Source organism: Dromiciops gliroides, chromosome 1, assembly GCF_019393635.1.
Source record: "Dromiciops gliroides isolate mDroGli1 chromosome 1, mDroGli1.pri, whole genome shotgun sequence".
NCBI classification, from domain to species: domain Eukaryota; kingdom Metazoa; phylum Chordata; class Mammalia; order Microbiotheria; family Microbiotheriidae; genus Dromiciops; species Dromiciops gliroides.
In genome coordinates, this window is record NC_057861.1 from 504,734,372 (window position 1) to 504,758,666 (window position 24,295).

Here is a 24,295-nt window from a genome sequence, read left to right on the forward strand (position 1 = left end):
TTACTTACTTACTTACTTATTTATTTATTGTGGGGCAATGAGGGTTAAGTGACTTGCCCAGGGTCACACAGCTAGTAAGTGTCAAGTTTCTGAGGCCGGATTTAAACTCAGGTCCTCCTGAATCCAGGGCTGGTGCTTTATCCACCATATTTATATTTTTAACAAATGGGCTTAAAACTCACAGATAATCTTCATTTGGAAGATTTTTGAGTAGGTAAAAAAAATTCTATTTCCAAGTTTTTTGTTTTGCAGGCAATGGGGGTTAAATGACTTGCTCAGGGTCACACAGCTAGTAAGTGTCAAGTGTCTGAGGCCGGATTTGAACTCAGGTACTCCTGAATCCAGGGCTGGTGCTTTAACCACTGCACCATCTAGCTGCCCCTTATTTCCAAGTTTTTAAAGTATGTAGATATGAGAGCTTTTACAAGTTACACATTTACATTGTTTTCAGTAACAAAATCACATAATGAAGGAAGTATTTCCAAATACATTCATTTTCTTAATGTACCTTCCATGGTATGAGTTTCTTTCAACAAGGAGTTACTTTCCCATTCATTTTTTCTTTTTTTTTAAAATAAATTTTATTTTTAATTCTGAATTATCTCCTACTCCTTCCCCTCCCTCACCCATTGAGAAGGCAAGAAAAATAAAACCCATTACAAATATGTATAGTTATGCAAAATAAATTCTCACATTAGCCAAGTTGAAAGAAGGGAAGGGAGGGGAAGGAGGGAGGGGAGGAAAAAAACAGGTTTTAGTCTTTAATATGGGTCCCTCAATTCTCTCTCTGTAGGTGGATAGCATGTTTCACTATGAGCCCTTTGGAATTACAGTTGGTCATTGTGTTGTGTTTACTAAGTATTTAAAAGTCAAATATCTTTGCAATATTGCTGAAATTATATAAACTGTTCTCCTGGTGCCACTCACTTCACTTTGCATAAGTTCATACAAGTACAGATTTTTCTGAAACCATTTCCTTCATAATTTCTTATAATAGTATTCTATCATATTCATATACCAAGATTTGTTCAGCCATTCTTTTTTTTTTAATTTTGTGGGGCAATGAGGGTTAAATGACTTGTCCAGGGTCACACAGCTAGTAAGTGTCAAGTGTCTGAGGTCAGATTTGAACTCAGGTCCTCCTGAATCCAGAGCTGCTGCTTTATCCACTGTGCCACCTAGCTGCCCCCTCCACCCCCAGCCATTCTTTAATTGATGGACATCCCTACAGTTTCCAATTCTTTTCCACTACAAAAAAAAAAAAAAAGAGCTGCTATGTATTTGTACATATAGGTCCTTTTCCTGTTTCTCTGAACTCTTAGGAATATAGACCTAATGGCAGTATTGTTGGGTCAAAGGATATGAACAGTTTAATCCCTCTTTGAGCATAATTCCAGATTTCTTTCCAAAGTGGTTGGACTAGTTCATAGCTCCTCCAATAGTGCACATCTGTTTTCCCACGACCCCTTTATAGCATTTGTCATTTTTCCTTTTTGTCATCTTAGACACTCTGATGGATGTAAGGTAGTATTTAGGGTTGTTTTGATTTCCATTTCTCTAATTAGTGATTTAGATCATTTTTTTCCCACATGGCTATTGATAGTTTAGATTTCTTCCTCTGAAACTTCCCATTCACATCCTTCATTTATCATTTGGGAAATGGCTCTTTTTCTTATAAATCTGAGTCAGTTTCCTATACATATTAGAAATGAGAACTCTGTCAGAGAAATATGCAAAATTTTTCCCTGCAGTTTCCTGCTTTTCTTTTAATTTTAGCTGCATTGGTTTTATTGTACAAAACCTTTTTAATTTTATGTAATCAAAATTATCCATTTTACCTCTTATGAACCTCTGTAACTCTTGTCTGGTCATGAACTCTCCCTCTCTCTATAGATCTGGCAGATAATTTCTTCTATTCCCCACTAATTTGCTTATGATGCCACCTTTGTGTCTAAATCATATACCTATTTGGAATTTATTTTGGTATATGGTGTGAGATGATGATATATGACTAATTTCTGCCAGACTACTTGTCAGTTTTCCCAAACAATTTTTATTGAATAGTGAGTTCTTGTCCCAATAGCTAAAATCTTTAGGTTTATTTCTGTATATTTTGTACCTAATCTGTTCCACTGATCAACCTCTCTATTTCTTAATCAGTACCAAATTATGTTTATGATTACAGCTTTGTAGTATAGTTTGAGATATGGTACTACTAAGCCTCTGTCCTTCCTATCTACTCATTTTTTCAAAATGTGACCTTTGTATGACATCCCAAATTTTTGAGAACCAATACAAATATACAACACCAAAGGCATATTCCTCAATGGATAAGTGGTCCAAGAACATGAACAGATAGTTGTCAAAAAGGGAATTGCAAACTATCAACAACCATGTGAAAGATTATTCCTAAATATCTTTGCAGAGAGGGCAGCTAGGTGGCTCAGTGGATAAAGCACTGGCCCTGGATTCAGGAGGACTTGAGTTCAAATCCGGCCTCAGACACTTGACACTTACTAGTTATGTGACCCTGGGCAAGTCACTTGACCTCATTGCCCTGCAAAATAAATAAATAAATAAAATAAACAAGAATAAATAAATAAATAAAACTAAATATCTTTGCAGATAATATGGCGGTATACTTAGAGAATCAACTAAAAAACTACTTGAAACGGACTTTTCCTAAATAATAAGAGAAACAACCCCCACGCCCATTATACTAGCAAAGATGTCAAAAGATGGTATTAACCTCAGCTCCTCCTACAAGGAGCTCCTCTCCTACAAAGGACTCCTATTCTAGACTCACACTTGGTTCAGCCCTGGGGAAGCCTGATCACAAAGAGAAGGAATCAGGCTTTTTCCTCCACCTATAGTTATTCAAGGAAAAACTCCTTAAGCAAAAATGTAGGCTTAGCTCATGTCTAGGATCTCCCCAAAAGTGACTAACAGGGTCCCTTCTAGAAAAGTTACTCAATGTACAAAGTAATAGATGAGGTCTAAGATAGGTATTTATTTCTTCCACAAAAGAAATGCTTAAAACATAAACCCATATTTATATACTTAAATTTACATTTATTTACTTGTTTATTCATTCATTTGTTCCTTCTTTTGTTTGTTTGTTTATGTGCATTTATATACTTTAATGCTTAAAACATGAAACGGGAATACATCACTTCTATTATACTCTTTCTCAAAGTAGGAAAGACTCCTTAGCTTTTATTTCTCCAATCAACACTTTCAAAGGGCAAAGCATTTTTTCCAAAGCATCTTCCAAGCATCAAATCATTTCCTCCAATCAGTTTTTCCTTGTATCAAGTGGCTGTGTATATATATATATATATATAGCCCATGAAGCGAAGGTCTTTGAGGGCAAGACCAGGAGTCTTTTCTTTGGCGTCAGGAAGTGACATCTGCTTGTGGGAGGAAGAAGGAAGAGACAGGGGCTCTTTCTCGGACTCTTTCCTGAGGACTCCAGCGGAGAAGGGAGCTAGAAATGCGCTCTCCCTTTAATAGATGGGAATCTAGGCCTTTCTCTCTCTCTTTACCAAATTCTTATTCTCCTTAATAAATGCTTAAAAGTCTAACTCTTGCTAAAGCTTATAATTTATTGGTGACCACTCATTAAATATTTTAGACAGTTTAGCTAGAATTTTAGCCCTTAACAGATGGTATGTGTCTATCTATCTATACACACACACACACACACACACACACACACACACACACACACACACATATATATACATACATACACACATATATACACACATATACATACATACATACATACATACATACATACATACATACATACATACATACATACATACATACATACATACAGACTATGTGGTCTTCCTGTGGCCACTCTCTGAGGACTCTTCTCAGACCCACTAAGGAATCTTGTTTTGACCTCCATAGGTATGGTCTTGATTAACCCTACTGCTCCAGAGCAAAGCTCTTCTGTAAAATGACTGGCCTTAATCTTAGAATGAAAAATCAAAATCCACATTTTTGTCAAGCAGACAGACAGCCAAACAAACAAACAGGCAGACAGACATCATGTAGTTCTTGATGTGAGAGGATCATGGGATCAAAGATTTTGAGTTCAAAGGGACCTTAAATGTTGGTCGATTAATTGACCCCCTTATTTCTCAGAAAATTTCCCATCTTTCAGTCTTAAGTCCTCGTGACAATCAAGTAAATTCGATATTAGGAAACAGAGTGCTTCAACTATCCTGATTACCATGAGTCTTTTCTCGGTGGAGTTGTTTTTGTTTGTTTAATTTCTCCCACATGACTGTCTTTGTTTCTGCCTCTTTTTAGCAATAAGATTGCCTGGATCAAGAGAGCTGCCTAACATCAGCCAACAAGTAAACAGTAATTTATTAAATACTCACTATGTGCTGGGCTCTGTGTTAAGTGCTGGAAATACAGAGGCAGAAACACAGTCCTTGCCTTCCAGAACTTCCTATACTGCAAGGTGGGCCAAAAGTCACAAATATTTAATAACTCCTTTATTTTTAATTTTAATTTATAATGCCATAGCATCGTATATAGTATGTAGAGGAAATGAATTTACAGTGCATGTGAAAAATCAAATCTCATAAATGGTGAAAAAATAAAGAAAAATACTTTTTTAAAAAGTTATTAAAACATCAGACCCTGGGGCATATAGGTGATGCAGTGGATAAAGCAGCTGCCCTGGATTCAGAAGGACCTGAGTTCAAATGTGACCTCAGACACTTGACACTTAGTAGCTCTGTGACCCTGGGCAAGTCACTAAACCCTCATTGCCCTGCCCCCCCCCAAATAGAGTTAAAAAAGCCACATCAGACTCTTAGTGACTTTTGGACCATGCTGTATCTACAGGGTGTGAGAAATGGGTAGTTGTCTCCTCTCAATGTGGATATAACAGTGTCATACTCCCCCTGGACCTGTTTGTAGGACAAAGGTCTCAGATCCCCTCCTCCCCCTCAGGTTAGCAAGGTCACATGGTTCAAGGAGCCCTGGTCTCAATAAGGTCCACTCCAGAGTTGTGTCCATATAAGGAAGTATAAGGTCCACTCCTGAGTTATGCCCATACAAGGAAGAGGGGTGGGAATACTGCGTTCAGATATTAGCTAGTTTTTGCGAGTAGTTTGTAACCCCACCAGTGATAAAAAAGGGGAGGGTCCATTTGTGTTAGGGACTAGGATATAAAACATGGTCTGCGAGCCCCCTTTCTGGGCACCCACTAGCTGCACACTAGGGTGCCTCCTTCTCATGAGAATGAAATAAAGCCTTTGTCACTTTGCCGCTGAGTTCCTGAGAATTATTGAAAAGAGAATGAATTTTTCCCTCACACAGAGTAAATCGGAGGTCATCTCAGAGGAAAGGTACTAGCTAAGGGGAGCCGGAAAGGCCTCTTACAGAAGGTAGGATTTGAGGCTGAAGGGAAGAGGGAAAGGATTCTAGAAATGGGGGACAGCCCTGAAAAAGCAGAGTCAGGAGACAGAAGGTCTTGAACAAGAAACAAGAAAGTAGGCTAGTGTGGCTGGATCATAGAGTCCATGGAGAGGGGTAAAGTTTTTTGTCCTTTGTTCTTGAAGAGGACCAATGACCTCATGAGTGATGTCTTGACTTGTGCATGAATTGGATTTAAGGGAAGCAGAATTGCACAAAGTTTTCAGCCTCACTTTCTCTTCCAGAGTCATTGAAATCCAGTAACAAGATAAAAGTCAAGACAGCTGGTGATGGCCTGGCATGCAGCTGAGGACCTTGGCATCTTCATTGTCTGACCAAGCTCCACGCACTCCACATCGCCTGGTTCATGACCACCTTCATGGCCATTGGAACAAATTGTTCTCATCTGCCCATTCCATCGGGGGCAGTCTTCACAGGCTTGGGGTAGACATCCCCTCACCTACAGATCTGAGGCCTGTTGGTTACCCTCAATCTGGTTTAGCCCGACTGCCAATACGGTTTTGACTGGGGTGCGGCCGCTGTGCATGGTACAGTTTCTTGGACCTACAGGTGAGAGTTGAGTGAAAGGTGGAAATCAATGGTGGATGGGCAGCCCTGGAAAGGAGCAGAGTATAAGAACACTAGAAATGTAGGAAGGGGCCAGGTTGTGAAGGACTTTAAAAGCGAGGGGGGGGGGGGCAACTAGGTGGCGCAATGGATAGAATACTGGCCCTGGATTCAGGAAGACCTGAGTTCAAATCCAGCTTCAGGCACTTGACACTAGCTGTGTGACCCTGGGCAAGTCACTTAACCCTCATTGCCTCAAAAAAAAGCAGGGGGGGGAGCTTTAAAAATAGAGAATTTGTGGTCTGCTAGGTGGTCTAGTGGACAGAGCGCTGGCTCTAGAATCAGGAGGACCTGAGTTCAAATCCAGCCTCAGACACTTATTAGCTCTGTGACCCTGGGCAAGTCACTTAACTTGGTTTGCCTCAGTTTCCTCATTTGTCAAATGAGCTGGAGAAAGAAATGGAAAACCAGTCCAGTATCTTTGCTAGGAAAACCCCAAATGGGATGAAGAAGAGTTAAACACGACTGAAGAACAACAATGTAAAATGATGCACAATGAGGGAAGCAGAATTGGGAAAATAATATAAAAATGTCTCTAGCAATATAAATTGGAAGAAATGACAAGAAAATTGAAAATTCATACTATGAAATTATAATGACCCAAGCTTGGCACTGAAGAGTTAGAAGAATGAGTCTCCCTTCTTTGCAGAGGTGGGTGACCATGGATATGAGACACTATCTATAATATCAGAATTGATTGATTTAGTGATGGGTTGCTTAGTTTTGTTGAACTGCTTTTTTTCCCTCTTTTAAAAAAATTACTTGTAATAAGAGATGATTCTCTGAGTGGGTATATGTTGAGAAATGAAGTCACCTTTAACTTGAAGAGACAGATTAGGTTTGTTTATCTTTTTTTGAAAGTGTCTATTAATTATCCCACTATTGACAAACATTTGTCATGACACATACACACTCAAAAAAAGTTAGCAAATTTGGGCCACTTGTCTTTATGTAAAAGAAAAATGCATAACATCTTTATGTTCAACAAACTATTTTGAGCACTCTTCCAGGAAATAACCAGCAAACATCTGTGTGGAGAAAATGTTGGCATATGTAATCTATTTGGGGTAAAGGTTTGGGGGGAAGGAGGGTGTTTGTTTGGGAAGCACCTGCCAAATAAGTACTTAATAATGCAATATTTGTTTTTTTTCCTCTATAATACTTGAATCTAGAACTCTGTAAATGTTTGGGATTTTTTTGCTGGGCAATTAGGGCTAAGTGACTTGCCCAGGGTCACACAGTCAGTAAATGTCAAGGCCAGCTTTGAACTCAGGTCCTCCTGAATCCACCAGTGCTTTATCCACTGTGCCACCTAGCTGCCCCCTCTGTAAATGTTTTGTTGTTTTTTTTTTTTAGTGAGGCAATTGGGGTTAAGTGACTTGCCCAGGGTCACACAGCTAGTAAGTGTCAAGTGTCTGAGGCTGGATTTGAACTCAGGTACTCCTGAATCCAGGGCCAGTGCTCTATCCACTGCGCCACCTAGCTGCCCCTCCGTAAATGTTTTTACAAGATATTAGGTGTCTTTTCTCAGATATTTTTCAAATATATATACATATATGTATGTCCACATTTATTTATTCATTCATTCATACATTCATTCATTCATTATAAATCTTTTTTTTTTCAGGGCAATGAGGGTTAAGTGACTTGCCCAGGGTCACACAGCTAGTAAGTGTCAAGTATCTGAAGCTGGATTTGAACTCAGGTCCTCCTAAATCCAGGGCCCGTGCTTTATCCACTGTGCCACCTAGCTGCCCCAATTCATTCATTCATTTATTATCATTCCTATAACTTGTTTCATGAATTTGGTAATTGAGTGAAGTTGTGTATGTCAAAATCAAGCAGGTGAGCCTTTCAAATACTCAAATAGAATTGTGATCTCACTCATTTGGAAGTTCCTTCCAATAATAAATCAATCAACAAGCTTTTCTTAAACACCTACTATGTGACAAGCTCTGGGCTAGGTGCTATGGATACAAAGACATAAATGAAACAGTCTCTGCCCTCAAGGAGATTATATTCTACTAGGTGAGACAACATGTACAGAAATAATGATTACCATATTTCACATAATAATAACTTTGGAAAGTTATAATCATGAATTCAAATACATGTGACCCCTTCAATGGATTTATTATTTGCACTAATTAGGGGCAGCCAGGTGGCGCAGTGGATAGAGCACCGGCCCTGGAGTCAGGAGTACCTGAGTTCAAATCCAGCCTCAGACACTTAACACTTACTAGCTGTGTAACCCTGGGCAAGTCACTTAACCCCAATTGCCTCACTAAAAAAAAAAAAAATATTATTTGCACTAATTGGGACCTAGGTTTATGTATAGAATATATGTGTAATCCTCCTTTTGGAGCTCTTCCAGAAAGTTTGTACACAGGGCCATTGGGAGATGGATAAGGCTTTTCGCTAGTGCTTGTGCTTCCCAGCACAGCTCCCTAGTCTCCTAGGAGTTTCCTGACTTGACATGAAAATTAAATGACTTGCAGTACCACTGACCTTGATCATGGAGGACCCAGAAGTCAAATAAACAAGAAACAAGTTGAAGGAAGAGGGTCCAGGGCTATGAGGGAAGCAGACATAGGTTAAGAGGAGTTTCAGAAGTCTTGAATTAGGTCAGTGAGGATGATTCAAGCGAGAACTAAGTCTTAGGGGAATCCTGCATTGCTGGTCTAGTTTTAGCTGGAATCAGAGGTCTGTGACCTTCCTCCCCTCCCCTCCCCTCCCCTCCCCTCCCCTCTCTCTCGCCCTAGAGGAAGGATTGTATGTTATGTCATTCACTCGTTTTAGACTCTCCCTGCCCCTAACGTGGTTTGGGAGTCATTTATATTTGTTCTGGATATTTTCATGGGGATGCGTTCTCCTGGCTACTTACAGGAACATATGTGACTTGTCTAAAGGGCATACACACTGGGAAGACAAAGCAATCCCTTTCTTGGCCATTGAGAAGGAGCTGAATCTGTGTCATTCCATCTTCTGTCTCTTTAACTCACTTTCTCTGTCTCTCTCCCTCTCTCTCTCTGTTTCTCTCTCCCTCTCTTTCTGTCTCTCTGTGTCTCTCTTTCTCTATCTCTCCTCTCTCTCTGTCTCTCCCTCTCTCTCTCCCTTTCCCTCTGTCTCTGTCTCTGTCTCTGTGTGTCTCCCTCTGTTTCTCTATCTCTCTGTCTCTGTGTCTCTGTCTTTCTGTCTGTCTCTCTCTCTTTGTCTCTCCGTTTCTGCTTCCCATGAGGGGTGGGAGATGGGCTACCCTTCCTCCTACCTAAGCAGAAATGGTGAATTCTAAGAAGCTAAAGGAGGGTTGGCCTAAGTGCAGCTGAGCATGAGCCTTGGGCCCCTGGATGCCTCTTTAGCTGTGTGTTTCTTCTGCGAACATAGGTAACTGAATAGTTATCCCAAAGTGGATGTGTTCAGTGTTGGAGACAACCTCATGAGTTTGAGAGGTCAGGAGATCCTGCTTCTTTCAGTTCAAGCTAACTGGTGTGAGGAGTGTTCTGCAAGTAACCTTTTCTTGGAGATGTTGACCACCAGCAAGATGAGTCCAAGCACTGGCCTAGTTTGCCAGGAGTCAGGAAGATCAAATCCAGCCTCAGACACTTACTAGCTGTGTGACTCTGGGCAAATCACTTAATCTCTAGCTCAGGTTCCTCAACTTTTGTTGTTTGTTGTTTGGTTTTTTTTTAGTGAGGCAATTGGGGTTAAGTGACTTGCCCAGGGTCACACAGCTAGTAAGTGTTAAGTGTCTGAGGCCGAATTTGAACTCAGGTACTCCTGACTCCAGGGCCGGTGTTTTATCCACTGCAACACCTAGCTGCCCCCGGTTCCTCAACTTTCAAACGAAGATAATAACAGCACCCACCCCACAGGTTGTTATGAGGATCAAACGAGATATTTGTAAATCACTTAGCACAGTGCCTGGTGTGTAGCAGGTGCTATATAAATATTTATTCCCTTTCCCTTTTCCCTTCCCACTATTGTTCCTAATATATATTTTACATTGAGTAAAATATGCTTCACCCCTTTGGCTAGATGTGGGCCAAACTTAAGCTTTAAGTAATTTTCCCTAGAGTTCTAGGGAGGGTTCCTAAAGAACATGAAAGACAGAGAAAAGAGTGAGAGAATGTGAAAGAGAAAGCAAAAGAAAGAGGAGAGAGTGTGGAAGAGAGGGGAAGGGAGGTGAAGGAAGGGGAGGGGAGAGAAGAGGAGGGGAGAGGAGAAGAGAAGGGAAGAGAGGGGAAGGAGAGAGGGAACAGGAGGAGCAGGAGGAGGAGGAGAGAGAGAGACAGAGAGACAGACAAAGACAGAGAGAGACAGAGAGCATACTAGCTCCATTAAGCCCAGCAGTAGTTTTATTGTTAGACTTAAAAGTAGAGAAAAGAACAAGAGAGTGTCCTTTATTCTAGAGAGATGAAATGTTAGCTTCACATTGAGCCCGGGGGCTGGGGAAGTAAATTAGAGCAGCTGGGCGAAGTGGGAGAGTGATTTTGAACTGTTAGTGAGCTGGAATTGACATACCTCTAGAGATAAAAATCATAAAGTGGTAAGAAGAATCATCTGTGAAGGGAGGGAAGGATGAACTTTTCATTTCCATTTTGCTGGACCGCAGTCTTTTGCTGGAGGGACTTTGAAAAGCAGAGCCACACCCCACCGAGGGAGGGGGAAGTGTGTTGCTTAGAAAGGGAAAGTCACACCCCTGAAAGTGAGTGAGCTTCCACAGAAGCTCCGTCCACGCTAAGGAGGTTTGAATAAATTGAATCCATATATTCAACCTATCCACTGGCTCAGTGGGTGATTGACAGCTCAGCCTGCCTAGCTCCCCAGCACCACCTATTGCTTACACACTGTAGATAAAATAAATACAGGGTAATTTTGGGGAGAGGGCACTGGGGGTTTGGGGGGGTGAGGCAGGAGAGGCCCCATGTAAAAGGGAGTGTTTGAGCTGAGTTTTGAAGGAAAAAGAGATTTTATGAGGCAAAGGTGAGGAGGCAATGCATTCCTGACCTGGGGAGCAGCCAGGATGAAAACAGAGGAGATGGAGTGTCATGTTTGGCTGGACCGGAGAGTTCAGTTCAGACTGTAGAATCTGGCTGAGCTGTAAAGCTGACCAAGGGGAGGAATATAAAACAGAACGGAAAACCTAAGTAAGGGTCAGGCTGTGAAGGATGTAAAGTCCAAGGAATGTTGCATCTGATTGGAAGACCAATAGAAAACCACTGGAGTTTAACAGGTAGGGAAGTGGCATGGTCATAGCCCTGTACCTTAGCAAAACCACTTTGGCAGCCGTGTGGAGGATAAATTGGACTGGGGAGAGGCTTGAGGAGCAAAACTACTTAGTAGGGGAGCAGCTAAGTGGTGCAGTGGCAAGAGAACGAGTCCTAAAGTCAGGAGAATCTGAGTTCAAATCTGACCTCACATGCTAGCTGTGTGAACTTGGGCAAGTCACTTAACTTTTTTTTTTTTAAGACTACTTAGGAGGCTATTGCAATAATACATATGAGAGATGCTGAGGATCTGAACTAGGGTGGTGACTGTGTGAGTAAAGAGAAGGAGAGAACATATGGGGAAAATGTTGTGGAGGTAGAAGCAAGATTTGGCAAGTGATTAGATATGAGCTGACTGAGAATGAATAGTAGAGTTGATTTAGGTGACTGGAAGGATGACCTTTGACAATAACAGGGAAGTTAGCCAAAGGGGATAGGTTTTGGGTGGAAAGATAATGATTTTTGAGCTATAAATCATAGCCCATTCATACCTGCTGACCTGTGCAAATAAGTCCATTCCACTGAAAATGAAAAATGGAAGGTTATTGCCCTGAGCCCTGAGCCAGTGGCCTACATGAAATGGTCAAGGTGGCAGGGTGTGGATATTCTAGGGGAGGGAGTAGATTTTCCCAATACCCTCTGCTCAGTTGGTGGGGGTTCTTAGCAGGAGTGTGTGTGTTGGTAAATGTTTAAGAATCAAACAATGAAAAGAAAACATGGCACAATTTTAAGTTTAATCTGCATTATTGACATTTTTCCATCACTTAAGTCCAGACAATAAATAAAACAATAAATCAAGCCCTGATTTATACTTTCTCATAATTTCCAAGTTATGAATGCTCCCACTGAAAATCTAATGATCTCATAAGCCCTAATGAACTACTGGTTCTTGCACATCCTAGGTTGAGGTTAGGTTATTATCGTCCTCAAAGACCGGACATTTGGCAGCCATGGGGAAAGGTTGGGAACTTGTAAAACAATGGGCCAGGGGCAGCTAGGTGGCACAGTGGATAGAGCACCGGCCCTGGATTCAGGAGGACCTGAGTTCAAATCCGACCTCAGACACTTAATACTTAACTAGCTGTGTGACCCTGGGCAAGTCACTTAACCCCAATTGCCTCAAAAATAAAATAAAAATAAAAACATTAAAAAAAACACCAATGGTCCAGGACAGAGTGGGGAAATATTGGATGATAATAGGTTAATGGGGTGGTGGGGGGGGTTGTATTAAAGAGTAGCCCCTCATTTGGCTATTGAAAGGAGGGTGGAATGTGACTCCTCTTCCCACCTTCTGATTGGTCTATTGGCTTCCCCTCAGGGCTCCTTTGGAGTACCTGAACGCTATTTTGAAGACCTGGAGTCCATTACATTAAATGAAGGAACAGGGATCCTGAAAGATCTTGACAGGTTAAAACACTGAGCAAAATCTACCTAAATAGGTCCTCATTATCTCAAGCTGCATTTGTCTTTTAAAATGAGTTTAATTAACATCCTTCAAATTTCTCCGTTGTTTTTGATGGTACCAAGCTTATAACCCAGGCATTATCTTTGATTTTTTTTTCCTTTTTTTCATCACCCATATTCAATAAGTTGCCAAGTCCTAAAGATTCTACCTCTTTAATATCCGTTCCTCTTCTTTACTCACAGTCATTACTCTCATTCATGTCTTAATTACTTTATTTTACATTTTTCTTTTTTATTATTATGAATTTGATAAATGTCAAACACAAACATTTCTCAGGCAAAGAACAGAAAAAAGAGGACTGCATAGGACACCATGAATTACTATTATGTAGTGCTTATACTTTTTAAAGTATATATTCAATTTAAAACCTGGAAAGACTTACATGAATTGATGTATAGTGAAGTGAGCAGAACCAGAAGAACACTGTACACAGTAAACAGCAATATTGTTTGATGAGGAACTGTGAATGACTTAGCTATTCTCAGCAATACAATGATCCAAGAGAATCCCAAAGGACTAATGATAAAACATACTATCTGCTTACAGAGAAAAAACTGATATTGATTGAACACAGACTGAAGCATTCTATTTTTCACTTTCTTTTTTTCTTATATTTGAGTTTTCTTATTACAAAATGACTAATATGAAAATGTTTTACATAATTGAACATGTATAACCAATATCTGATTGCTTACCACCTCAGGAAGGGGGGAGGCAAGGGGTGATAGAATTTGGAACTCAAAACTTTAAATAAAAATGTTTATTTAAAAAATAAAGTATATATTCAATTTAAGATGGTAGTGCTATCACTCCCCTGTTGTGTTGCCACTCCTTTTGAACTTCCTTCTGCTTTCTTCCACGTATTTTTTTTTTTTGCAAGGCAATGAGGGTTAAGCGACTTGCGTAAGGTCACACAGCTAGTAAGTGTCAAGTGTCTGAGGCCAGATTTGAACTCAGGTCCTCCTGAATCTGGGGCCGGTGCTTTATCCACTGTGCCACCTAGCTGGCCCCACCATGTATTTTTAAAATGTTTCATTAATACTCATTTATTTGTCTTTTTTTGGTATCATTATCACTACCCCTCTCTCTTCCATAAGTTTATAATCCTCACAAATAATAAAAACTCTTGTAACAAATAAATGTTGTCAAACAAAACCACACACCCACCAGTCATGTAAATGTACATCTCATTAGGTGCTTCTAGCCTATGACATTTCTCTGCCAAGAGGTGGGAGAAATAATTTATTAACTGACCCTCTCCCCTCTCTAATCAATCCATCTTCCGCATATCTGCTCAAATGATCTTCCTAAGACATGGATCTGACCATATCACTTCCTTACCCAAAAACCTTCCATGGCTTCCTGTTGCTTTAAGGATAAAATACTATCTCCTTAGCCTGATATTCAAGGTCTTCCACAATCTCCCTTACCAGCGTTAGTTCACATTAACTCCCTTCATTTGTTCTGTGTTCCAGTCAAACTGGACTACCAACTATTGCCCAAGCTCAACATCCCACCTCCATACAGTCACACATTCCTAGACTACATCCCATTCCCATCTCTGCCAATCAGAATCTTTGCATTCCTTTGTGGACCAATCCTGGGTTCCACCTTATCTGCAAAGTCCTCCTGGGTTACATCATCAAATTACCTGGTATTATGTTAATCTGTGTACACGTTATATTCCCAGCCCTACATGGAGGCAGCTGAAATTCAGGAAGACATGAATTCACTTACATAGAAACTTCCTAGCTGCAGGATCCTGGGCAAGGTGCATAACCTTTGCCACAGTTTTTCCAACTGTAAAATGGGGGTAATATTAGTACCTGCCTCATTCAGGATTGTTGGAAGGATCAAATGAAATAATGTTTGTAGAGTACTTAGCGCAGTGCCCAGCATGTAGTAGGTGATTAATAAATGTTTGTTCCCTCCTCTCCCTTCCCTTTGTCTCTCCCCCCAATACTATTTTAAAATAAAGGCTATTTCTGATTTCAACTTTGTATCAGTGCAGGACAGTGTGCAGTATAGGCGTTTTATAAATACTGATTCTTTTGGGATCAAGTGGGCATTTAGTGAACACTATATTTGCATTGAAGGATGGAGTGATACAAACTAAGTTGTGAGAGACTGCACTCTTAAGGTGTGGAAGATGACAAAGTGATGGGAGACAAGTCACTTACCCCTCATGCCCCGAAAAAATAAAATAAAATAAAAGGGACAGCTAGGTAGCACAGCCGATAAAGCACAGCCCTGGATTCAGGAGGACCTGAGTTCAAGTCTGGCCTCAGACACTTGACACTTACTAGCTGTGTGACTCTGGGTAAGTCACTTAACCCTTATGCCCCACAAAAATAAATAAATAAAATTTAAATTTAAATTAAAAAATAAAATAAAAACAAAGTGATGGGAGATTGTGGTGCTGTGTGGGAGGGGGCCTGGTTGTGACAGACCCACCTCTCTTTTCTGTACACCCTACTAGTACAGCACTACGGTCTCAGATGACTTCTGGGCCCTACAGAAAAGAGGTGAAAGGCAGTGGGGAACTGAACCTAAGGCTTTAAGCAGACAGTGAGCACAATACAACAGCGAAACTATTCAATACAAGAATCAGCTACAGGAATGAAAATGTTTATCATCCCAGAGAAGTCCTGATAGCCATCTTCAAATACCTGAAGAATCCTCAAGTGGGTAGATGGAACTGGAGTATTTGTGGGCCCCCAGAAATTGGGGGAACATAATTAGGGGACTTGAGCCAATGGCAGAGAAAAGAGACCTCCCCAACCCCCTCCAGGAGACTGCAGAACCCTGGGGGAAGGGTAAAATGTACCACATCTGGCCTTCACACAGTGCGGGAGTGGGGGGGGGGTCAGAGTTGTTCACTGCTGCAGTTATTGCCCTGACCCCCTAGGCAAGATCCTGGAGAGATAATGCCTTCCACAAATCTTCCCTTGGGTCTGTGGGTAGGAGTGGGAGGGAGGAATGCTTCCAGACTGAGCCCCTTCAAAGAAAAGCTAGGAAGGTAAAATGGGATGAGGACTGGGGAGGAAAAGTTAGAAGCTAAATACCACATCACATATGTAGGAGTACTGAAAGATCTTTTCTTGAATTTTTGCTATGCTATAAAAACCATGTCACTATTATATGTTGATTGCTGTCTGATATGGGAGGGGGGTTGTTCTGACCAAAAGGAGGGGTTTCAGATGTGTGTGCAGGGTAGTGTTTGGTGGGTAGATTTTTCAAGCACAGAGTGCATAGACTTTTATTTTTTAAATTGTTGTATGTGGGGGCAGCTAGGTGGTGCAGTGGATAGAACACCAGCCCTGGAGTCAGGAGTACCTGAGTTCAAATCCAGCCTCAGACACTTGACACTTACTAGCTGTGTGACCTGGGGTAAGTCACTTAACCCCAATTGCCTCACAAAAAAAAGAAAAAAAAATTGTTATATAGTCCCCTAGCCTCCTCAGACACGTATTAGCTGTGTGACCCTGGGTAAGTCACTTAAGCCCAATTACCTTAAACATTCAAGGCCATCCATCTCTAGTCTCCTTATATCTTGCCACTGGACCCAGATGGCTCTGGAGGAGAGAGTGAGGTTGGTGACCTTGCACAGCCCTCCCTCACTTAAATCCAATTCAGTGCAAGTCATGACATCACCCTGATGTCATGGTCCTCTTATAGAATGAAGGACGAACCACAACAACAACAACAGTCCTCTAGCTTGAATTCAGACCCCACTTGCTGGCTGGCCTTTTTGGTGGCATGGGAGTAGTTTAAGCTTTTGCAGATAAATGCCCTCAGGTGGTGGGTGGAAGTACTGCAACTTTTTAATAAGGTTATAATTTGTACTTTCTACGGCCCCCAAGGTTCTTATAACAGCAATTTATTAGGTGCCTACTATGTGCCAGGAGCTGTAGATAAAATTCTATCCGGGAAGAGGATATACTCCCACTATCCCAGAATCAGGTCAGCTATATCTTCCCCCTCAGACTCCTAGGGTTAGATTTAACTCAGAGGGATTTGGGGAAGTCTTTTCTCAAAGCCTTTGGCATGAGCCCCCATCAGTTGTGTTATTTCAGTGAATGACTAGCACCCCCGTTTCACTTAACCAGTTAATATCAATTAGCTTTGGGTTTTTTTTTTTTTGTTTTTTAGTGAGGCAATTGGGGTTAAGTGACTTGCCCAGGGTCACACAGCTAGTAAGTGTTAAGTGTCTGCGGCCAGATTTGAACTCAGGTACTCCTGACTCCAGGGCCGGTGCTCTATCCACTACGCCACTTAGCTGCCCCTATCAATTAGCTTTGACAAGAGATATTTACTTGGAAGAGTTGTAGTAACAAAAGTACAAACAGTTCAATCTTTTTTTTTTTTCCATTGGAGCATTTTATTTGTATGTATGTTTTACACCCTTAGAAAAAGAATCCCAGGATTTTTCCTCCTGTGTGTTTTCGTCTTGCTTCCTCATGGTCCATGATGCCAGCGGAGGTTGTAAGCACAATGAATCCAAACTGACAGGATGGTAGCAGATTATTCTGCCACTTTTCCAGATCTTTCAATTGAACATCAAATCTGGGGCTGATTACACCACACTTGTTTAATCTGCCTGTGAGGTTCACGACAATTTTTCCTGCTCTGTGATCATCGATGATCTCAAATTCGCCAATGTAGCCGTGCTTCATCATCACAGTTAAGAACCTGACGATTACTTTAGAGCACGGCCTAATGAGAACCTGGCGTTTTCCTCGTTTTTCTGCATTGTTGATGCTTTTGAGAGCATCTGCCAGGACATTCATGCGCACCATGGTGGCGGCACTGCAAGATGGCGGAAAGAGCCAAACAGTTCAATCTTGTTGACATACTTTCCCCTACCTGAGAACAGGCTCAGATTTAGCAACATTTCTATGTAACATTGATCCCACGAAGTCAGATGTGGCTTGGCCAACAGGTGAGCCCTTATCTGGGCTACTACCAGGCTGGGTCTCAGAGGCCGCTCCTGAAGGGCACTCCTCTCTTTTCAGGTATTGATGCTGGCCTGGCTACATCACAGGCTCATATTCCTGGACTCCCGTAGGCACTCTCTCTTAAACTTTCAAAAGCTACAGGGCTGAAGCCTCTGGATTGATCTAGTTCACACACAATGGAAAAATACAAATGGCAAAGAAAAGGGAGAGAGATCTGTTTTCACAGGACCACGTGTTATTCTCAGAGGGGAGAAGACTCAAAGCCTCTGCTCTGACAGCATTGTCTCTCACTAGACACCATCAGCAATGGAATCAGCCCAAAAGAGAGCAGCCAGACAGAATCTCCCATCTTCTTCGACACAAACTTTTTACCGGCATTACTCTATGGCATCAAGATCTGGAACATGACTGTCTCTGAATGTTAAAAATGGTGCACAATCACCCCCTTGGCTAGTGGCTAGAACACAGTGCTACCAAACAGACAAATCAAATATAAACCTTGAATTAACCAAAAATAGTTCTCCCTCTTTGGATCATTCACAAAGTGGCATGCTAGCTTTCTGTAGGCTTAAGGAAAGTTATATCCCAGCGGATGCAGGTTGCTTCTGCTACATGAGGTATGACCCCATGAGGTGGCACACTGGATAGAGAGTTAAAGCTTATAGTTAGGGTGCAGTGGATAAAGCACTGGCCCTGAAGTTAGGAGGACTTGAGTTAAAATTTCACCTCAGACATTTACTAGCTCTGTGACCCTGGGCAAGTCACTTAACCCCAACTGCCTTAAACATAGGGGGATGGCATTTCCAGTCGTCCTGATATATTACACCTGGACCCAGATGGCTCTGGAGGAGAAAGGAAGGTTGATGACTTTGCACAGTGATCCCTCACTTAAATCCAATTCAATGCAAGTTATGACATCACCTGATGTCATGGTCCTCTTCAGGAACAAAGGACAAACAACAAAGAGTCAGAAAGATCTGAGTTCAAATTCTACTTCAGACACTTCCCAGCTGTGTGACACTAGGCAAGTCACTTAGCCTCTCTCGGCCTCAGTCGCATCATCTATAAAATGGGGATAATAGCATCTACCTCATAGGGTTGTTGTAAATGAGACAGCATATATAAAGTGCTCTGCACTTAAAGTGGTAAGCATAAATGCTAGCTGTTACCAAGTATACATACAACTCACAGGTGTCATATAAGGAAAATCTTCATATCAATTAGACATTCCAGAAGGAGACTTGGCTGCTTGAGGAAGTAGTAGATTCCCCATCACCAGAGGTATGTAAGGAGGAGATGGATAATCCCTTGTTGCGTCTATTTGTAACCCAAGTGTCAAAGCCCATTGGCATGAGATTGACATGAGATACTCCTTGGTTTAGACTAACGCACTGCACCTGCATGAAGGGCAAGGCAGAGTTATTTAGTGTGGGAGAGAAGAGAGCTGTTCAGTCCCTTCATGTCTTTTAAAGAGTCTCTTCGAATCTGTTTAGGCTTCAGGCACTTCTGGCTCCCAGCTTTGAGAGAGAAAATGGAAGATACCAACCCTACTTCAGGTTACTGAAGGAAGACTGTGGGAAGAAGCTGACACGAGAGAGAGGTGTGTGCCGTCTTCACCATGTCCAGCTTGGTACACTAGGAGACTTTGGGGAACTTCCTCAAGGATAAGATCCAAGATTCCCACTCTTGGGTGAGCTGAGTTACCTCACTCCCAGTGGGAGAGCTCCTTTATTCTGAATTGTCTAGTATATATTCTCCTGTGTAAGCTTCTGATCTTTGTTCGGCTGTCAAATTGGATAAATGGATTTCTTTGATAATCGCTGTGTGTGTTCACTGTAAAACTGGCAATTGGGGGGCAGCTAGGTGGTGCCTGGAGTCAGGAGTACCTGAGTTCAAATCCAGCCTCAGACGATTGACACTTACTAGCTGTGTGACCCTAGACAAGTCACTTAACCCCAATTGCTTCACCAAACCCCCCCCCAAAACCCCCAAACAAACAAAAAACTGGCAATTGGTGGGAAAGGGGTCAAGCCTCACATAGAGAGACTGGGGTCCTGCTCTTCCCAATTAATGAAACAATAATCAGAAGTTGGATTGAATCTGAAAACCACACCCCCTAAACTATTTAAGGGAGCAGATAAATATAATCCTAGCCCAGCATCCCTTCTCTCTGAGGAAAACAGAGTGACCAAGCTTCTGGCCCGGCCTCCTGATTCCCCTCCTGGCAGGAATTCAAGTGTCCCTTGGAGAAGGATTGGGGGGGGGGGTGGAGAAGAGGTTAGAGATGTCTGTTCTTCCCTTCAAGCTACACAATAACACCGCCATGTTACATGTGGGAGACAGCCCCTATTACACATTGAGGAAGGGATTTCTGGTGGGCTAAGGGTTGGACTGTTCGGTCTTCAAGGACCCTTCCAACTCTGACATTTGGTGATATCCCTTTGTGGTAGGAACAGTATAAATTGAACATATGAATTGGATTGGCTTTTTCCTCCCTCTAACCAACCAGGAAGCTGTCCCAGAGATTGGATTGGTCCAAGGGGCTAAGGCTCAAGCTATTGACTCGGCTTCCCTGTCACCCAGGGCATAAACAACCAGCACTCAAGGAGTCAGTGCCCCTCAGATTTGGTAATATGCAGCTGCTGTTTGAAGTCACTGCATCCAACATCCTGCTGACCACATGTGTTTCCATATGGGGATCAGAGTGCTTGGTCCCTGAATCAGTGCTGTATCCTTATCGAGTTTCCTTTATGTACCATGGCTAAGTCAACCCTCTTTGGTTGAATTGACATGCTCTACCAATGCTAATGTCTCTAAGTGTCTCATTTTGTTTCAAACCCAAACCTGAACCACCAGACCAGCCTGAGTCAGGCCTAGTCTATTAATATGCTTCATTCTTAAGCTCTAAGAAGTGACTAAAACTAAAGGAGTACATAGGGCTGTGACAGAGACCTTCAGTGGATTGAGAACCTATATGGAGGGTGAGTCAGTCAGCTCCAAGCTGGTGGAGCCCATCCCTAGAAGCACAGGCTACATACAGGGCAGAGTTTTCCAGAGCTCAGGCCATTGTTGCTTTCTCCTTGTTCCTACCAAAGCACAGTTGACCCTCCTACCCCAGACTCCCAGACACATCCCTAGTAGCTTTTGTGGGGTTAGGATTAGACTGTGACCAGGAAAACATAATTAATCTATAAAGGAGCAAGCAAGCATGTGGCCCACATTTAATTTACCAGAACTCCCTAACCACTGGGAAAACCCTGTCTGATAGGATTATGTAGAGTATAGGGGGAGAGGTGAGATTGTAGAATTCTGCACCAAGGACAGAAACCTATGAGCTAATGCTCAGATTTCTCCTCAAATGGTTCTGTTACAGAAAAGGCATGAAAGAGCAAAAGACGAAGTGAAATCCACATCATGGGCTTCAGAATCACCCTTTGCTCTGGGAAATCAGAAAAATCAGCTGCTCCTAGCAGTGTCAATTTGTGAGGCTCACAGAGAGATGTCAAAGGAAGAGAAGAAATCAAGAAGGAATAGAGGGAGTGGTCCCTTGGTGGGGATGGCACAAACACGGGCCATGGCTCCGGATGGTTCAGAAATTATACTTGTAGCTTGTTATATTTAGCCAGGAGGAGAGGTGGAGAGATGTCTGGGTGACTGTCCCAGTCATATCACATGAGTGTTTAGAGACAGGTGAGTACAACTCAGGTGCATAAAATAAGGAGATGCATCATATAAGGAGATCCATAAGGAGATACCTCACATGGGTAGAGTGACTTACTCTTGTTAAATCAGGGTCACATCTGTTATCTCCATTGAATGCTCACAACGCCCTGTGAAGCAGACTGGGCAAATGTTATCTTCATTTGACATATGAGGAAATGGAGGCTTGTAAAGATAAGACAACAGGGCCACCTAATGGAAAGACCCTGGGTGGGGACCCGGGTTGGTTGACTCCGACTTGTCTCCTAATAAATAGGGTGACAGATGAGGCCGTGAGATAGGCAAAGGGTTGGAAGTTCAAAGGGTGAGGACAAGGGTTTCCGAATCTTTAATGATCATGTATCCTTGTCCTGTGGTGGTCGCTCCGTCACAGAGAAGGCCATGGGTGCCTCCTCTCTCCCTACCAGTGCTAATACCTACTTCTTCCCCCACCCCTTCTCTCTTTCACTCTGTTTTGTTTCTCTATAGATTCTTTTTCCCTTCTCTCTTGCTGAGGCATAAGGCTGGCCAAGGGCATCGGGAGGACCCTCCTAGGGGGACATTCTGGCTAAATGTTGCTGAACTCTTCTGGAACTTGTGTGGGAGGCTCTACTCTGTTTGTAGGTCCTGCTTCTCATGTCAGGAATTGGGGGTCCCAGGCCTCTGACATTTCTAGTGGCCTCTCCTTACTGCTCCATACAGCTGTGGGGTGGGAACAGCTTAGGGCTTGAGCTGGGATCAGCAGGAATTCCATTCCACTGGATCTTTTCCTACAATCCCGATCCAGCTCCTTTCGCCACCCAAGCAGTTTCGAACTTGGCAGTCCTGATAAATTATTTCATGGATACTCTCCACCCATTTCAGCTCCAGAATGAAAAGGGCTAGAGAGAAGGTTCCATGGGGGGAGGGGAGGTCACAAACATTGATAAAACAACATGGAATTAATATGGACGACCATACTGGATCATAGATTTCAAGCCAGATAGGACCTTAGAGTCAGGAAGACTCATCTCCCTGAGTTCAGACACTAGCTGTGTTACCCGGGGTATGTCACCCTGTTTGCCTCAGTTTCCCCATCTGTAAAATGAGGCGAAGAGGGAAATGACAAGCCACTCCAGTATTTTTGCCAAGAAAATCCAAAATGGGGTCATGAAGAGTTAGACACAACTGAACAACAACAAAAGGGTCTCAGAACCCAGCTAGTCCAAACTTCTTATTTTATAAGTGAAGAGACTGAGGCCCAAAGAAGTTACTCAAGGTCACAAGGGTATTAAGTAGCCAGAGCATTGGGATTCAAATCCTATCTCTGAAACTTACTGTGTGACCTTGGGTAAGTCACTTACCAGAACTATTTCCTCATATGTAAAATGAGGGGATTTGACTAAATGGCTTCTGAGGTCCCTTCCCACTGTAGAGCTATGCTCCTACAACAGAGTACCTTCTGACAAAGAGTATATGATTTACTAAGGTGTATATGATTTAGTAGGTTGAATATGGCTCACATAAATAACACATTCCCTGGGGCAGCTAGGTGGTGCAGTAGATAAAGCACCGGCTTGGATTCAGGAGGACCGGAGTTCAAATCTGGCCTCAGACACTTGACATGAACTAGCTGTGTGACCCTGGGCAAGTCACTTAACCCTCAATGACCAAAAAACAAACAAACAAAAACCCCACATTCCCAAGCTGCCAACTCCCAGATGGTATGGGTTAGTTCTTTTCTTTCCCCTGTATTCCTCCCTGCCTATGATAGGGCCTTGCTTTAAGGGTACCCGGTACACAGTCTTGTCTCCAGTCCTCTTGACCAGGAAGGAATTAGGGGAATAGAAGAGGTTTAAGATCATGGGAAGGGTAATCTTCTGGATGGAGATCTTTTAGTTATAAGCAAGACAAGGGCAGGTATGTCTTATCTAAACTTTTCATGTTCTTTCCCTGCCCCAAGCCCAGTGCTTTGCAAACAGCAGGTGCCTAAACCATATTTGTTGTATTTAAATGTCAAAGCACTGGGGCCAGCTGGCATAGGGTCTGGAGTTGGGAAGGTACCAATGAGGATCTTGGCCCATTCCCCAAACCACTTTCCCCTGCTTCCTGTCAGAGCATGCCTGTCATTCTCCTTCAAGATTCAGCTCAACGCTCCTCCCCAACTTCCTGATTAACCCCACCTTACTCAGCATCTCTGTAGACCAGCACACAGGTTAAACTTGATTCATCTGCATTCATTGTATGTTGCTGTGCCTATGTTTGTGACTTATCTCCATCTCCCCAGCTAGAGTGGGCCTCCCTGAGGGTTCAGCTGGTGCTTTGTCAATGCTGTTGCCTTGACAGGTCAAGGACCAGACAAAGGAGCAGCAGCACTGGTTTGGGAAAGAGTTAGGAAGGGGTATAAGTCACTCTCCCTACCCTCACCTCCACCCCTCATGTCTCATCCCAGATGAGAATAATGAAGGCATGGGAGCAGCTAGGTGGTGCAGTGGATAGAGCACTGGCCCTGGAGTCAGGAAGACCTGAGTTCAAATCCGACCTCAGACACTTGACACATACTAGCTGTGTGACCCTGGGCAAGTCACTTACCCCCAACTGTCTCACCAAAAAAATAAAAAATAAATAAAAGAATAATGAAGGCAGCAAGAGAAGAGAGAACCACCTCCAGCGTCCCCGGGTACCTCACAGAATATCACAGATATGAGACACTAGAGACTACCTAGACCACACTCTTTTTGGTCAGTCGAGAAGAATCTATTAAGTGTCTGCTAGGTGTCAGGCACTGTGCTAAGCAATGGGGAGATAGAGAAAGGCAAAAACATGGTCCTGCCCTGCCCCGCAGGAGCTCATAG

The 24,295-nt window shown here is 42.5% G+C and overlaps 1 protein-coding gene across 1 annotated transcript; it reads right to left on the minus strand.

Annotated features, from left to right (window-relative positions):
• Positions 1-17,160: 17,160 nt before the first annotated feature.
• LOC122734786 (40S ribosomal protein S15a-like) lies at positions 17,161-17,629 on the minus strand. The gene has a single exon (XM_043975876.1). The coding sequence runs from the start codon at positions 17,601-17,603 to the stop codon at positions 17,211-17,213; it is 393 nt and encodes a 130-aa protein (XP_043831811.1). The 5' UTR covers positions 17,604-17,629; the 3' UTR covers positions 17,161-17,210.
• Positions 17,630-24,295: the final 6,666 nt, after the last annotated feature.